The sequence below is a fragment of the Saimiri boliviensis genome, chromosome 8, assembly GCF_048565385.1.
Source record: "Saimiri boliviensis isolate mSaiBol1 chromosome 8, mSaiBol1.pri, whole genome shotgun sequence".
In the NCBI taxonomy this organism is placed as follows: domain Eukaryota; kingdom Metazoa; phylum Chordata; class Mammalia; order Primates; family Cebidae; genus Saimiri; species Saimiri boliviensis.
In genome coordinates, this window is record NC_133456.1 from 107403871 (window position 1) to 107420468 (window position 16598).

Genomic DNA, 16598 nt, shown 5'->3' on the forward strand with positions numbered 1-16598 from the left:
CAGAAGGATCGCTGGAGGCCAGGAATTTGAGACCAGACTGGGCAACACAAGAAAACCCCAGCTCTACAAAAAAATTTGTTAGCCAGGCATAGTACCACGTGCCTGTGGTTTCAGCTACTCGAGAGGCAGAGGTGGTCTCAGCTACTTGTGAGGCAGGATCACTAGAGTCTTGGAGGATGAGGCTGCAGTGAGCTGTAATGGTGCCACTGCATTCTAGCCTGGGCAACAGAGCAAGACCCTGACTCTGAAAAATGAACGAAAACCAACCAACCAACCAACCAACCAACCAACCAACCAAACACCTGGTGTCATAGTACTGGCTTCTAGCACATCCAGCAGTGAGCCCCTTTTTCCGGTAACACAGTTAGTTGTCTTGGAAGTGGTAGGTGTACCGACATGAGAGGGGTCGTTGTTCGCTATGAAGAAGCTACCATGTTCACTTCAGGATGAACAACAAACTAGTCTGCTGGGGCAAGCACGTACTGTGGCCTCAGAACCTGTTCCACAGTTTTCCTGTCTGTGAAATGGGCGTGATAACCAAAACCTTTTCCTTACTTGGAGGGCAATGTCTATGAAACATTTAGACAAGTGTCGTCAAATGTATTTTGGAAAGTGGTGTACGTGTGGGGAGAACCTGACTTACTGACTTAGGCTTAAGTATGAGAGGTATCACGGTGCTGCATGAGTTAACCTAGAGTCAGAATGAACTCTGTGAAGTTTGCAAGCATAAGTAAGACAGACAGAAATCTCTCCTGAGCTCTCATTAAATTTACAGGATAAATTTACAAATTTATGCTACTGATACCAACTCAGGTTCCCAGCACGTTTGCCATCTTTCTCATTAATGAGCATCAGGCTGAGTTAAGATCTGTCTAAACACACCTTGACGTAGACCGTTTTCAGTGGGAGTCAGAAGTTTGTGGGCTTCAGTCCTAAGTGATGACACTAACGTCTGTCACACTGACTGAATCAATTCCCTCTTTTCATTTATTTTCTTCTTTATATGAGAGGACATTTATATAAGAACAAAGAATGTTACTTTGAGGAGAGAAGGCAGTCTGTAAATATTCGTTCTCTTCCTCCTCTTACTCCCCTTTCCAACTCACATTCTTGCATTTCTGGCATTTTGCTATTGGGATTCTAAAGGTGAGCCAGTGGCGTAGGCATGTTTGGGGCTAAGGATGACATTGTAGCAATGCTGCAGCATCATCACTGATGCAGATGTTCAGCTCTTATTACCTACAGGATGCCATACATAGAGGTGGAAATACACAGCCGTGAGACTCTGTGCTTGCAGGTTAAAATACAGTTCAGGGTTAAAAGATAACAACAGCACAAGGAAACTTGAGCTAAATGTCAAACAGGCTGTGGAGATAAGCAGAGGTGAGCTGGGTTGTTCAGGAAATGCCTCCCAGAAAAGACGTAGTGTTTTTTTTGTTTGTGTGTTTTGTTTTTTTGAGATGGAGGTCTTGGTCTGTAGCCCAGGCTGGAGCGCAGTGGCACGATCTCGGCGCACTGCAACCTCCGCCTCCTGGGTTCAAGCAATTCTCCTGCCTCAGCTTCCCGAGCAGCTGGGATTACAGGTGTGCACCACCACACCAAGCTAATTGTCTATTTTTAGTAGAGATGGGGTTTTGCCACTTTGATCGGGCTGATCTTGAACTCCTGACCTTGTCATCTGCCTGCCTAAAAGTGCTGGGATTACAGGTGTGAGCCATCATGTGTGGAGTTGTCTTATTGGGGGATTTTGTTCTGTTTTGTTTTTGAGACAGAGTCTCGCTCTGTTGCCCAAACTGGATGGCAGTGCTGTAATCACTGCTCATTGCAGCCTCAACCTCCCAGGCTCAGGTGATCCTCCTACCCCAGCCTTCCGAGTTGCTGGGACCACAGGCATGTGTCACCACGCTCAGCTAATTTTTTGATTTTTCATAGAGACGGGGTCTCACTATGTTGCCCAGGCTGGTCTCAAACTCCTGGGCTCGAGTGAGCCTTTCACCTCAGCCTCCCAAAGTTCCGGGATTACAGGTGTGACTCACTGTGCCCAGCCAAGAAAAGGAGTTAATGTGGACTTTGAAGAGAGCTGATGTCTATTGAGGACGTATTAAGTAATGGACATTCGGCCTTTGCCTGCTTTCTCTATTTGATTAAAGGTTGGATTCTGGATAGGGGCATAAAGGAGGGAAGCACACAAATCTGAGAAAAGCAGCCAGACCACAGAAGGAGCCCGGGCGGCAGGTCATGGGTCCTCAGCACAGGGGGAGAGGCAGGAGTGCAGTAAGGGTGACTTCAGAATCCAGGAATTTTTTATTTAATTCCAGGCATTTTGTGAAAAAAAGTCCGGCAAATAATGAAATAAGTCATTTTTACATAAAGAAAAGGCTGACTAGATGAAAGATTAGCATCAGAGATTGTACCTGGAAAGTCTAAGGAAAGAGCTCCTTTGGGAGAAAGAAGGTTAGAGAGGAGTTTTAGATGTATTCAGTATGGAGCAGCTACAAGCAGGTGGAGATATCTTCCCAATAAGACACTAGAGATAGGAAAATTGCATTGTGGGACTGCTTGAAGACACCCATCGCCATCTCCAGGGGAAACTGGGAGCCCCACAGCCCCAAGGCCCATAAAGCTAATGGCATATTTTATCGCTCTGTTTTATATCTTTCTTTTCTTCTAGTGAATTATGGAATCAAATTCCCCAAGTCTATGTCTAACCCCCAAAATAAATATTTTAGCATGTATTTATTGAGTTCCTTCTCTGTGACAGGATTCTCGGGATCCCTCCCAGCCACTGTATCTGGCTGATCTTTTTCTGTGTCAGTTTGGGGGTAAAGACACGGGATACAGGTCGAAGCAAATGTCCACGGAGCGTTCCCTAAGTCATTCCTCCATGATGGCTTGGTTCCTTCATTTACAAAGGACGCGTATAGCCAGTAGTATGTTGAAAAAGAAAGACCAAAAAAGATCTTAGGAAAGTCACTGTGATCTTAGAAAAGTCACTGAACTCTCTGGCTCTCAATTTACTTATCTGTGAAATGATAGACGAGTTGATACATAATTTGACTCTAATATCCTATGATCTTGTATCATGAAGTTAGGTTCACAGTGCCTTTAAGAAATTGCATCATTGCATTTATAGAATGCAAGCTGTTTCTTGTTGTAAAGAGCCTCCCTCCCTCCCTCCCTCCCTTCCTCCCTCCCTCCCTCTCTCCCTCCCTCCCTCCCTCTCTCCCTCCCTCCCTCCCTCCCTTCCTTTGTTCCTCCCCTCTTCCTTCTTTTGAGACAAAGCCTCGCTCTATAACCCAAGCTGCAGTACAAAGACATGATCATAACTCTCTGCCGCCCCAAACTCCTGGGCTCAAGTAATCCTGTTGCCTCTGCCTGACTAGTAGCTAGGAATGTGCACCACCATACCTGGCTAATATTGTTATTTTTTGTAGAGATAGGGTCTCAGTATGTTGCCCAGGCTGGTCCCAAAACTCCTGGGCTCAAGTGATCTTCCCTCCCTGGCCTCCCAAAGTGCTGTGATTACAGGCATGAACCACCATCCTGGGCAGAGAAGGGTATTCTTTAAGGGTACAACTTGTATCCAGGCCCCCGCCCCCCACCCCGAGCAGTCAGAGCTGTGGTCTTCTTTGCTAGATCCCCTGAGAATCCTGGGGCTGAATACAACATCTGCATCCTCTGAGGCCGATAACCCTCCCTTCTCTCGTAAGGATGTGATATAACCCTCCCTTCTCTCATGAAGATGTGATATAACCCTCCCTTCTCTCATGAGGCTGTGATATAACCCTCCCTTCTCTCATGAGGCTGTGATATAACCCTCCCTTCTCTCATGAGGATATGAATATAGGTAAGAAGGAAGAGGATGCATGGTCTAGCCTCTGGGTCACCTGAGACTGAACAGGAGGGCAGCAGGGTCCCTAGACCATTGTGTTTACCATGGAACCAAAGCAATCACTGCCCAGTGTGCCAACACTATGACATCAGGTTTTTGAGAAAAGCAAAGCTTTTTTTGTTCCCAAGGAGACAGGAGTCCAGCTCGGAGCTGTCTCCCTCTGCTGGCTTCAAGGGAGTAACTTCATCAGCAAAAGTTTAGGGGTGGATTCTGGGATTAGTGGGTGATTGGTGGAAGGAAAGGGGAAACCTAGAAAGTTTTGGGGCACGAGCAGTTATCTCTTCAGGCCTCCTCATGGGTCCCTTGTGCAAATTCAGGGGACGTTAGTGTGAAACGTGTGGCGGAAGTTCAGACTGTGACGTCACAAGCTGGTTCAGTACAGGCTCTAGTTGGTCATATTGGTTCCAATCAATTGCAGCCAGTTTTCTTATCCTGTAAGAGGAGGGAGTTTTTGCATTTTGGCCAGTTGTTTGTTTGTGTTTTTGTTGTTGTTGTTGTTGTTGTTTTGAGACGGAGTTTCACTCTTGTTGCCCAGGCTGGAGTGCAGTGGCACTATCTCAGCTCCCTGCAACCTCCACCTCCCAGGTTCAAGTGATTCTCCTGCCTCAGCCTCCCGAGTAGCTGGGATTACAGGCATGCACCACCACGTCTGGCTAATTTTGTATTTTTAGTGCAGACGGGGTTTCTCCGTGTTGGTCAGGTTCATCTCATACTCCCAACCTCAGGTGATCTACCCGCCTCAGCCTCCCAAAGTGCTGGGATTACAGGCGGGAGCCACCATGCCTGGCTGCTTTTTTTTTTAAATCTGCAATTTTGTAAGCTCAAGAGATTCCGTCAGTCATTGGTGTCTTCATCTCTTTGGACTATGGTTTTAGCGTCTCTTTTATGGTGTAGGTCTCAGCCAGAACCTCCGCCACCTCCAGGGCTCCATTACCAGGGACCCCGCGCACTTGATCCTCTGGGTTTGTGCCTTTCATTTCACTGGATGCACATCATTCTGCTCCGCCTGCAGGTCTTGCCTGCTACCATCTTTGCAGCTGCTGCTAAGTCTCTCTCGGCCCTGTGGCCATTGCCATTCTATCCCACTCTGTAGGAAAGCTGGCCATGGCTGCTTCTGCTGGGCCCTGCCCACCTCGTTCCCCACAGGACTAGTCTGAATGGCACTTCTCTGTTGCTTTGGCTGGTACTGGCTTTCTCTATTGCTATCATCATCCTTCCCTCTAGAACTGCTGAAAACGCCACTCTCAGGCAGCTGCTAGCCCCTCTCTCATCCACCTGTAAAGCTAACAACTGCCCTTAGAGTTTCCTACACATGAAGTATGTTCCGTCCGAGTCATCATACCTATTTTCTTCCCCTGCCAGAAGACATTGAATTTCTGGTGATCTTGTTCTATGCTTCCATAGCCTTAGACAAACTCGCAGAAGTTTGACCAGAAAAACTACAGGATTTGCCAAAATTCTCTCAGCCTTCCCTGCCGCAATTTCCTCATCTGTCGTAGCTCTCCTTCCTCTTAGGGTGGTACGGCTTTTCATGAGCGCTCTACAGATGTTGGAGTTTAGGCACATAGATCTCTCACTGTGGATGTCTAGAACTAAATGAAAAAAATGAAAGACTCTATCTTAAATCCTTCTGCTGGGATCTCTCAGGAAGCAAGAGTCTTATGCAAATAGTTTCCGGGCTTCTTGAAATAGACATGCAAATTAGCCCCCACAGTGGCTTTGGGCTACACCACATTATACACATAACAGGAAAAGTAGGATGAAAGGTTCTTTCTGAGCTATATGCCTGGGAAAACCTGTTCAAACACAGACATTGGCAAAAGATGATCAGCATATGGAGCAGCCTTGGGTTGATTTAACAAAGAGAAAGTATCAAGGCTCCAGGACCTAGATTCAAAGCATTCCTTTCTCCTGGGCATTGTTTTCTTTCATTCCAAGTTCTCTGGTTGTGTAACTGTCTAAACAAATTCGGACATGAAAGGGAAGCACCCGACATGAACTTCGTGGTCGTGTTTGTTTACGGTCCATCGTACCCGCACAGTGGTATCCGGGCCGGCTGTGCGAGAGGATGTGGTAAGGAAATCTATCATTTCCTTCAAGAAGAAAATACACATAAATAAGAAAATGCGCCTTTATTCTCCAAACTTCTCTTCTTTCGTCTGACTTGTAGCCTGTGAGGCACACATCTGGGCTGCTTTGAAAGAAAGCTTAAGGGGATTGATTTCACAGAGAGGTGAAACAGAAGCCATGCTTTGCCCAGCCTGGGCATGTGCTTCTGGGAACATTCAGAGGCTCCTCAGGAGATGGGCATGGAGCCTTGAATAAAGCACTTCAGCCTTTGTTGAGCAAGCAAATTCCCTTAAATTGAAAAAACAAAACAAAAGAAAACAAAACAAAAAAAAAACCTTTTTTAACCACTGGAGAAGTAGTAATTTCCCCGTTTTAAAAAAAAATTAGTAGAATAGAAAGTTGGCTAAGAGAAGGTAGACAAATATCCAAGATTACTCAACAAGCTAGGTATAGAAAATGGGTTCAGGAGCCAGGTGTCTTGACTCATGCCTGTAATCACAGCACTTTGGGAGGCCGAGGTAAGAGATTACTTGAGGTCAGGAGTTCCAGACCAGCCTGGCAAACAAGGTGAAACGCTTTCTCTACAAAAAATACAAAAATTAGCCGGGTGTGGTGATGTGCACCTGTAATCCCAGCAACTCTGGAGGCTAAGGCCAGAGAATAGTTTAATCCAGGAGGCGGAGTTTGCAGTGAGCGGAGATCACACCACTGAACTCCAGCCTGGGTGACAGAACAAGACTCTGTCTCAAAAAAAAAAAAAAGAAAGAAAGAAAAAAGAAAATGGTTCAGGTGTAAGCACTTTGGTGATCTGCATTTAGAAGGTCCAACTCCTTTCTATAAACCATGACCAGGTAAAAACATGCTTAGAAACCACAGCAAAATTTTAAAATTAAGCCTTCGTTTACGGAGCTATCCTCCATATCTCATGATTTCCCTGAGTTCTTATAATTACCGTGGTGTTTACAGTCAATACTTTTCACAAAGTTTGGTTTCTTAGGTTGTGCTGAGGTTCTGAGTCAGAAAAACCATGTCTTATTAAAATTGAGGCAGGAATATTCTTCACACCTGATCAAAATGCCAGCTGACTCTGTGACCTCAGGCACGAGTGTCTCTAATTATGAACATTTTTAAAAGACAGTAGTTTTGCTTTCAATGAACATATTTAGATATCATGATTAAGATTCAGTTTGCAAAACTGAATGCATTTCCAGGATTGGGGATAAAAGATGCCCATCAATATCTATCATTAATTTCTTTATTTTGACACAGTGAGAAATTGAATCAAGCAATTACTTTCCTCTATGCCTCAGGTTGAAGCTGGCCAAGGAAATTTAAGACACAGGAGTCATTTGAAAAGAAAAAAGAAAAAAAGAAAACTCCTTAGAGCTATGAAAATAATGCACATTGAGGCACATTAATTGTTTGAAAGGTCACATTGTAAACATAATCCCATTATTAGGCAATCCCAGCACTGTTAATTAAAGGGACCATCAGATACTATGCAGGTAGGGCCCATTCCAACTTATAAAATTAGAATAACTTAGAAGAATGAGCTTTAATAACATGAAGGAATTTCCTGCAGCTTTCTAAATAAATTAATGTGCAACTTTCTGAGACACCACTAATGATGTAAAGTGAACTCTGCCTGCACATTATTTCATTTGTGGATGACACATAAATATTTTCAAGTAAAGTGAGGTGTAAATTAGGTTTTACATTTAGAAAAATCGAATCTGAGACCATATAATCTGGAGATCACTTGTCAGCACTCTGTAAACTTCAGTGTTCTTGTTTTTCTCTTCGAATATGTTATTGCCTGGCTCTGAGCCTTTTGCCATGGGTCAGTCTCTCTCTTTAAAGTCCTCTCACTTCCCACATGTCTCCACCCCATCCTGCTTACGACAACCACACGTGCCAACATCCTAACATCCTCCAGCTGGTCGAAGTTTCAAAAACAGGATTTCCCTCGAAGCAGCGTAATTGACAATCCCAGGTGAAATTAGTCCTTCCCCCAACCTTTTCTTCCACTGGAATTGTTCAGCCCTCCTGCTAGTTCTCACTCAGTAAAGTTCAGCAGGTTGAAGGGATTACTTGCAGTCCTTGGAGTTCTTCAACAGCCTTTACCTGTCCTCTTCATCCTGGAGAGCTTGGGGCAGAGCCACTGGTCCAACCTGCCTTGAAGGATGTTCTCAGCACATGTGTCCACCTTGAAGGAACCTAGGAGCATCCCTGTACCAAGGGGTTCGTGAATTACTTTTAGGGTAGAAGATGGGGGTCTCTTTCATACCCCCACCGTGCGAGATGGGCCAATTAGAGAAAAAAATTACTTTCGTCTTGTCTCACTCTGTTGCCCAAATTGGATTGCAGTAGCACAATCGCAGATCATTGCAGCCTCAAAGTCCTAGGCTCAAACTCTCCTCCTGCCTTAACCTTCCAAGTAGTTGGAACTACAGGCATGTGCCACCATGCCTGGCTAATTTTTTTTTTTTTTTTTTTTTTTTTTGGAGAGTCAATGTCTTGTTGTGTTACCCAAGCTGGTCTTGAACTACTGGCCCCAAGCAATCCTGCTGCCTCAGCCTCCAAAAGCACTGGGATTCCAGACATGTGATACTGTACCCAGTCTCTCTCTCTCTCTTTCTCTCTCTCTTTAAAAATGCAGCTTGAGAGTTCAAAGAAGTCTCAGAGGCAGAAAGTGTGTCATTTCCCATCTCCATTGATCACTATCATTTTTGTCCCCTCCCAGTCCAGGTTTGATAAACTGTTATAGGGCAGTTTGGTAGTAGTGTTGGGGTTGCCTCTTGTAGAGAAAAAGCTACAAATAAACAAAGGTTTTGAAAGTGGTTTGTCCAAGGAAGTCCTGGCAATCCTGATGATTTTGATAGAAATAGCAAGAAAAAAAATGTAGTCTGGACACCGTGGCTCACACCTGTAATCCTAGCACTTTGGGAGGCCCAGGGGGGCAGATCACTTGAGTTCAGGAGTTCAAGACCAGCCTGATCAATATGGCAAAACCCCATCTCAACTTAAAATACACACATTAGCTGAGTGTGATGGTGCACACCTGTAGTCCCAGCTACTGGGGAGGCTGAGTCAGGAGGATAGCTTGAGCTCAGGAGGTGGAAGTTGCAGTGAGCTGTGATTATGCCACTGCACTCCAGCCTGGACAACAGAATGAGAGCCTGTCTCAAAAAATATATAATTTCATGGTAATCATTTCACAATGCATATATATGTCAGAACACTGCATTTTATACCCAAACTATATACAGTTTTATTTGTCAAAAATTAAAAAATGTTTCCCTACATAATTTCCATCAGCACTGTTCTTTAGTCTGGAGCTTGGAAATAATCCAGCAAAAGCAGGAGGCCTAAAAAATGCTACCCCGCATGCTAACTTTGCAGAACTCCAACTGCTCCCCTCTGTGAGGATGGGAAGGAGGAGGCCATGCTTCCACCCAGATGCCCGTCTCTAGGCTTTCTCCTTCTCTGAGCCCCCAGAGGTCTGAGCAAACACAGGAGCAACGATCTGGGGCCGAAGCAGCTGTCAGTTTTCTTCTCCCTCTTGACAAAAGCACTTAAACCACAAACCTTAAGGGGGAAAAAAAAAAGAAAAAGAAAAAAGAGGAAATACCTCTTTTCAAACACTGCAAAATATTGTCACTGTGCTCTTTAAATGTTTTCGCACAACATCGGAGCAGGTAGAGAACCATTTCCAGCTGAAGTGTTTATGATAATGAAAAAAAGCAGTTTTATTTTTCCCAGTGTGAGGCACTTTTTCAGAAAGGCGAGAACTGCTGAAGGAAAAAGTCTCCAAGGGCTTGATTCCAATTAACTTCTGTACCAATTGCTGATAACTTTAGGCAACCGCTGTTCTTTAGAAAATGGGGCAGAGAGTCTAAAAGATCATAAAGACGAGATGACTGATCAACCAAGGCAGAGAACCTAATACCACATTTTCTCCAGTGTGCCACAATTTTAAACGATTGTAAATAAAATACAGTAGATCCTGTACTTGACATCCAATAACATAGAAGGGCCAGCATGCGTGCCTTGGAGCTTAGACATTGATCTCGAGGTCTGGAAAATACTTTAGTAGTCATACAACGTGTCACTCTGCATGGGTGAACTGCAGAAATGTTAGCATTGGAAGAACTTGAAATTTTTGGAGTGAGAAAACCCTGCGCTTGGGGTCCTAGTCAGCTCTACTGTTTAGGAACTCTTGTTTTGGATTAGGAATCATATCCATTGGGTGCATAACAAATGCAATGCCTGGTGCTACACAGTAGGAGGCATTGGTTTTTCAGAAGATTGTAGAGTTTTGCTGACATCGGCTGGGCTCAGCTGATCTTGGCTGGTCTCACTCATTTGTGATTTTCTGGCTTGCTCATAAGTCTCTAATGGAGGTTGGGTCCTTTCTCATCCTCCTGCTGGAATCAGCAGACTAGCCTGGGTGTATCTTTCCCATGGGCATTTTCAAAATTCTGCTTGTACCACCTTAGCTATCCATTCTATCCATACTTGGGGAAAAAAGAGAGGGTGGCAAAGTCACATGGCAACTTGCATGGTTAACAAAATGTATGAATAATCAGGACCAAATCATGTTATCTACTACCATACTTAATTATCTCAATCTCAGGTCATCATCTGTTAAATGGGAATAATAATACACCTGTGAAAATTAAGTGAGATGACCTCACTGAAGAGTACTCAGCTGGAACCCTGGAACAAAGCTGATGCTTAATAAATATTACTTTTTTCTATTCATCTGTCCAGTCTTGTAAAATGAGGATCCCTGCCACATTTCATGGGATCATTGTGAGGTTTTTAAAAAGGCAAACGCATGTAAAAACACTTTGAAAGAATGTTAATGGCTATGTAATTTTGTATTGTGAGAACTTAAAGAATGTTTACTCCTACCTAGACATGCATAAATTCAAGCACTTAAATATCAAATCACAATTTTCATTGAGCACTTTAGTATGTAGCAAGTGGAAATTTTCTCTGTGCTAGGTTTGGTTATTTATATTATAAATCAGAGCAAATATGTGTGACTTAGGAGTGTTGGGGTAGAGAGAAAAACAGGGAAGGAGATTTTTTGTGTTAGTTAAGTAACTCTTTCAGTATTACCCAAGATATCTGCAACTGATCCAGAAAGAAGGCCTTTTCTATCCATTATCATCCCAAAGCCTAAAACTTGATGAAGATATTTCTAAAACAAGTAAAGAGTGATGAGCAGGTCACAGAGGGTAAAGCCTTGATGGTGGTCAGGTCATAATCCTCTTACCTTAATAAATCATAAGCTGTTTATGACACAGGCACTGCAACCCCAGATAAGAAACCTTAATTGTGCAACTAGCTATGATCTCTAGAGACTGTAAGGGGCCTGAAGAAATTAACCTCAAAAATGGCAAAAAAAAAAATGGGTGGGGAAGAAAGGGTCATTGTTTAAGCACAAGAGATGGAAAACCAGAGCCTCCAACCATGACATACCTAATAGCCTTTGTGACATTTACAAGTGCTCTAGTCTAGAGAAGTTTATTAGGAAGTTGTTATTTCTCTCTCTTTTTTAACATCAAAATATGAAAGAAGGATAGCTTAAAGGACAAGGGCATTTGCTGAGAGAGGTGCCTTGGTCCAGGGAGTTTTCCTCTGTTGGTTAGAAGCCCACCCAGCACAGAGTAGAAATTCCTTAAGTCAGATTTCAGAGAAGACTCCCTTTCTCTTGCAGTGTAAACTTAATTGATATTTCACCAGTGTATACCTACTTGATATTTATTGACTTTTTTCTCTAAGTTTGGGTTAATCCCAGATGGTAAATTGCAAGCAGAGAGTGCCCTAATTCAAAGAAATCTGGGAGGCAAAAATGCAAATTGTTCTCGCTTCTGAATACTTCGGCAACATTGATCAATGTCAAGGGTGTTAAGGTGCCTAACGATCTGACAATTATTCTTCACTGACGTTTATTGCCCAGGTTAAAATATTTCCTAATCCCCACCACCATCCCTCTCCTTGTGCCCCTCTCACCCTGCAGCAATCCAAGTACTTAACACAAGACATAAAAGATGTGGTCGTCGGTAGCTAAAGAACGTGGAAATGATAAGTGATAAATAGACTAGTATGCTCCATCTTATAAATGTTTATCTTTGATAAACACAAGACTTTGCACTTGGTAAGTGTCTGACACAGAACCTGGCTTGAGGTGGATGTTCAACGAATATTGATTTCCTGAATACATAAGTGAATGAAGTCAGAGTTAATGTAATAGCCTGAAATAATACAGTTTCAAATGCTTACTTTGCAGCCCCTGACTAATAAAGAACAGAAATGTAAAATGAACTTTTAAGTATTTATATGTCTTATGTTGGTGGGGAATATTTTTAATGAAATTAGACAAGGCGGAAATAGTGCACTAGCAGTGGTTTTGTTGAACTGAATGCTGTGTGGGTGAATTACTCAGCTGAAGCTTCTGCATTATAGCAGTAAGAATGGTAACTCCCTCGTGAGGCAGGGGGGTCAGGGAATTGTGTGAACTACTGCATGAAATCACTTAGGCCTGTGCCTGTCACAGGTAGGCATTCAACAGCTATTGCCATTCTCATCTTTACCGTCAATATCAGCATCATCTCAGGAACTCATTGATTGGTTCAAGGTCCTATTGATTCCAGGGGTTTGGTTTAGTCAGGGACCTCTCAGACCGTTAAAGAAATTATTATCAACAACCCCAGGCTCCAGGAGTTATAGGGCTGGTGTGTAAACAATGAGAAAAGTTCTACTTTCCCTAAGTGGTGCACTTCTACAGAACATTCCAAATAACACCCGAACGTCCTTTCCTTTGGCTCAGGAAAGCTGTTCTGTTTCCAAAATCTATGTGGAGTGTTTCAGAAAACAACCAGCTTTAAATATGCCATCAGTCTAATTTTATTTAACCTTGACATAGCCCCCCCTCTTTTCTATCCACTTTGAACACACCTCTTGGGAGATTGAGGGCCAGAGAGACTACAGAGGGCCAGGAGGCAGGGGGTCAGGTAAGCAATCATACCAGAGACTTTTTTTTTTTTTTAATATCAAGGAGAAAATTCTTGAGAAGGGGACATGACTGGGGCCAGGCATAGTGGCAAATTTCTGTAATCCCAGCACTTTGGGAGGCCAAGGTGGGCAGATCACTTGTGGCCAGGAATTCAAGACCAGCCTGGCCAATATAGCAAAACCCTGTCTCTACTAAAAATATAGCAAATTAGCTGGGCGTGGTGGAGGCTAAGGCATGAGAATCGCTTGAACCCAAGAGGCAGAGATTGCAGTGAGCCAAGATCATGCCACTGCACTCCAGCCTGAGCAACGGAGCAAGACTTTGTCTCAAAAAAAAAAAAAAAAAAAAAAAAAAAGAAGAAGGAGGAAGGAATGTGATTGGAAATTCTGATGAGAGGGTTTTCTGGGGTTAGAAAGGGTGCCAACCACACGAACCTGTTCATGAACCCGTTCATACCACAAACAGTGCAGAGTGCTTCAGAAAAGACTTGTGGAAAGTAAAAAAAGCAAATAATGGATGTAGCCTATTCTAGTTATTGAAGAATCAAGCAGGATGGAAGCTCAATAGGGCACAAGGCATGGGCAGTGTCTCAGCAGCGAGTGGGATAACGAGTTGTTTTAATGGTCCAGGGCCCATAACTGGAGAGGATGAGAAATGGCATCTCTGTTCTGAGTAAACGCAAGCGATTTCCTCCCCTGACGCTGAAAAATGAAGACTTTGAGAAAATAGAGGAAGGGTCTGGGGAAGAGGAGAGAGAAGAGAATTAAAGATGGAGGTGAGAGCAGGCATGGTGGCTCACACCTGTAATCCCAGCACTTAGGGAGGTGGGCAGATTCCAAAGTCAGGAAGGAGATGGAGACCATCCTAGCCAACATGGTGAAACCCTGTCTCTACTAAAAATACAAAAATTAGCTGGGCATGGTGGCATGCACCTGCAATCCCAGCTACTTAGGAGGCTGAAGCAGGAGATTCGCTTGAACTCAGGAGGCAGAGATTACAGTCAGCTGAGAGTGTGCCACTGTACTCCAGCCTGGGTGACAGAATGAAACTCTGTCTCAAAAAAAAAAAAAAATGCAGGTGAGGAAATGAGATTCTTATGGAGACAATAGAGTGTTTTAGTTCCTAGGAGAAAGTTGATCATGGGTATCCAGGTAGGAGAAGAGTCACAAAGAGAATGGCACTGGACTGAAAATGAAAGTCACATCAGAGGGTTTACAGTCCTACAGAGAAGCCCAATAACATAGGGAGAGGTTGATGTGAGTACTGCAGTGATCGATGGAAGAGATTGAGGAGTTGGCTGGGTTTTGCATCAAAGCTACTATAAAATATAGACAAATGGAACAAGGCCTTTGTCTGCACTATTCTCCACTATATCTTCTGAGCAAGAACAGCTTCCAGCACATAGTAGGTGCCTTACAACTATTTTTAATGACTTCATGAATAGAAGAAAAGATTAAGGAATCCCAAACACTGCTACAAAATAAGAAGCATTGTTTAACTCAATACCAAAGAAATAAGGATCAGAGGCCCCCAGAAATGGCAATCATCTTTTATGTAAGGACAGCAAGTTGCACTCAATATGTTGGATCCACAGATTTGTCAGGATGCTATGACTCTGGTCAAAGGATGTACATGTCTGGTTAAGTGAGAAGGATGTTGTGGCCTGCACCTAAGGTGAAGTAGAGAAAGAGTTAAGAATAGAAAATTGAACCCCAGGTGGTAGCTCACAGCTGTAATCCCAACACTGTGGGAGGCTGAAGTAGAAGGATTTTTTGAGGCCAGGAATTTGAGACCAGCCTGGGCAACATAGCAAGACCCCATCTCCATAAAAACATTTAAAAATTACCTGGGCATGGTGGTGCACACCTACAGTCCCAGATATGCAGGAGGCCGAGGCAGTAGGATCTCTTGAACCCTGGAGTTCAAGGCTGCAGTGAGGTATGATTTGCACCACTGCACTCTGGTCTGGGCAACAGACAGAGACCCTGTGAAAGAGAGAGAGAGAGAAGAAGAGAAGATAAAAGAAGACAGAGAGAAGAAGAGAAGAGAAAAGAAGAGAGACAGAGAAAGAAAGAGAAAGAAAGAAACAAGTGGAGAATATCAAGGAGGAGATCAAGAGGTGGAGTTGGTGTAGATTCTGAAGTTCTTTAGAGCACTGATGTGTGAACTGGAGGAGAAGAAGTATGTTAATTATGGATGAAAAACATCAATGGAGGAAGAGGCCGGGGCAGGGACCAGTCTGTGATTCCATCTGGAGGACAGAGTGGCTCAGCCTATCTTGGGGATGTCTCATGAGCACAAGAACTGCAGATGGAAAGAAGGGCGAGGGACTGGGGCATCTGCCTTAAATCACATCGACAGGTTCATGCATGGTACGCACGTGTCACATATATGATGTAAAAGTGTCCTGGCACCTTGGTAATGCCACAGATGTGTGTAGTCACATTTAAAGAGTGACCAGTTAAGAAGAGATGTTGAATTATTCTCACAGAGAAAATTCCTCAAGCATAAAGAAGTTCAGAAAAATCTCATCTTTTCAACTGCATTATGCTTTGACCTAGGTCTTTGCAATTTTTCTTTCATTGTCTATTTTTTCAAAGTGACCAGCAATGCTGAATGAAATAGTCAATCCTGATTTATTTGTGGACAGCACACACACACACACACACACACACACACACACACACACTCTCTTATTTTTTTAATACTCAACTGTTCAGGAACAGAGTCCATAAATCTGTTTCTGAAACTTTCTCTAAAAAGAGGCCACAGTATATGCCTCTAGACATCAGGCCAAACTGCAAAAAAAAAAAAAAAAAAAAAAAAAAAAAATCCAGTTAACTATCCAGATGTGAAATTGACACTGGGCTAAACATGGGTATTCAGAAATACCCAAGTGGTGGGATTTCCTTTACAGGTTTCTGTACACAAACCAGAAAAGCAGCTCAGTAATGGTGTCGACTAGACTCATGCCTGTGGGGGTCTCATTTCTTAGGAGAGGAGTGAATGAATGAATGAATGAGTGAGTGAGTGAATGAATGAATGAACGAAGGAGCAAATGCAGCAGTGCTATCAGCTCCAGAGAGCACAAGCTACAGAGCCAAAGCCACTGGATGCTCCCGCAAAGCTCAGCCCCCCTCGCCTCCTGCCCTGGATGAGCTGCCCTGTGGGTTGGTTCAGATCACTTTTCTTGGCTCAAATGCGTTACCTAAGACAGAGATCATTTGTCAAGTGAGCAGGGTACACAGAGAGCTGTAGGCAGATTATGGAAAGAGAGAGGGAGGAGAGAGAGGGAGGAGAGAGAGCGCGGGAGAGGGAGAAAGAGAGCGGGGACCAGGGCGAGGAGAGGAACAGGCTTCTCCAGGATCCGTGCTTTGCAGGCGCTGGGGATTCAAGTTAGACCGGGTGGCGGTGCAGAGGCGCCACCCGGGAGAGGGGAGCCGCCGCGGCTCCCGACATGGCTCTTTTCATGTGGGATGCTTAAGCCCGGCGCACGGCACGGCGAGAGTAACTTGCGGGAGGCAGCAGCTGGCATGCGGATTCTGCCACCATGGAAGGGCTCCTGTCTCCGATGAGGACGAAGGTAAGCCGAGTGGATCTGGATTTCCT

At 43.9% G+C, this 16598-nt stretch overlaps 1 protein-coding gene across 3 annotated transcripts in view; it reads left to right on the top strand.

Annotated features, from left to right (window-relative positions):
* FRMD4A (FERM domain containing 4A) overlaps positions 1-16598 on the top strand; it is a 682989-nt gene that overhangs the window by 136706 nt on the left and 529685 nt on the right. The window contains exon 1 of one of the 3 annotated variants that reach the window (XM_074405014.1): positions 8455-16572. The exons of the other annotated variants lie outside the window; for them this stretch is intronic. Within the exon in view, the coding sequence (XP_074261115.1) occupies positions 16540-16572 (33 nt within the window). The 5' untranslated portion in view covers positions 8455-16539. Of the gene's footprint in view, positions 1-8454; positions 16573-16598 lie in introns of those variants that run through there. 3 annotated transcript variants of the gene reach the window in all.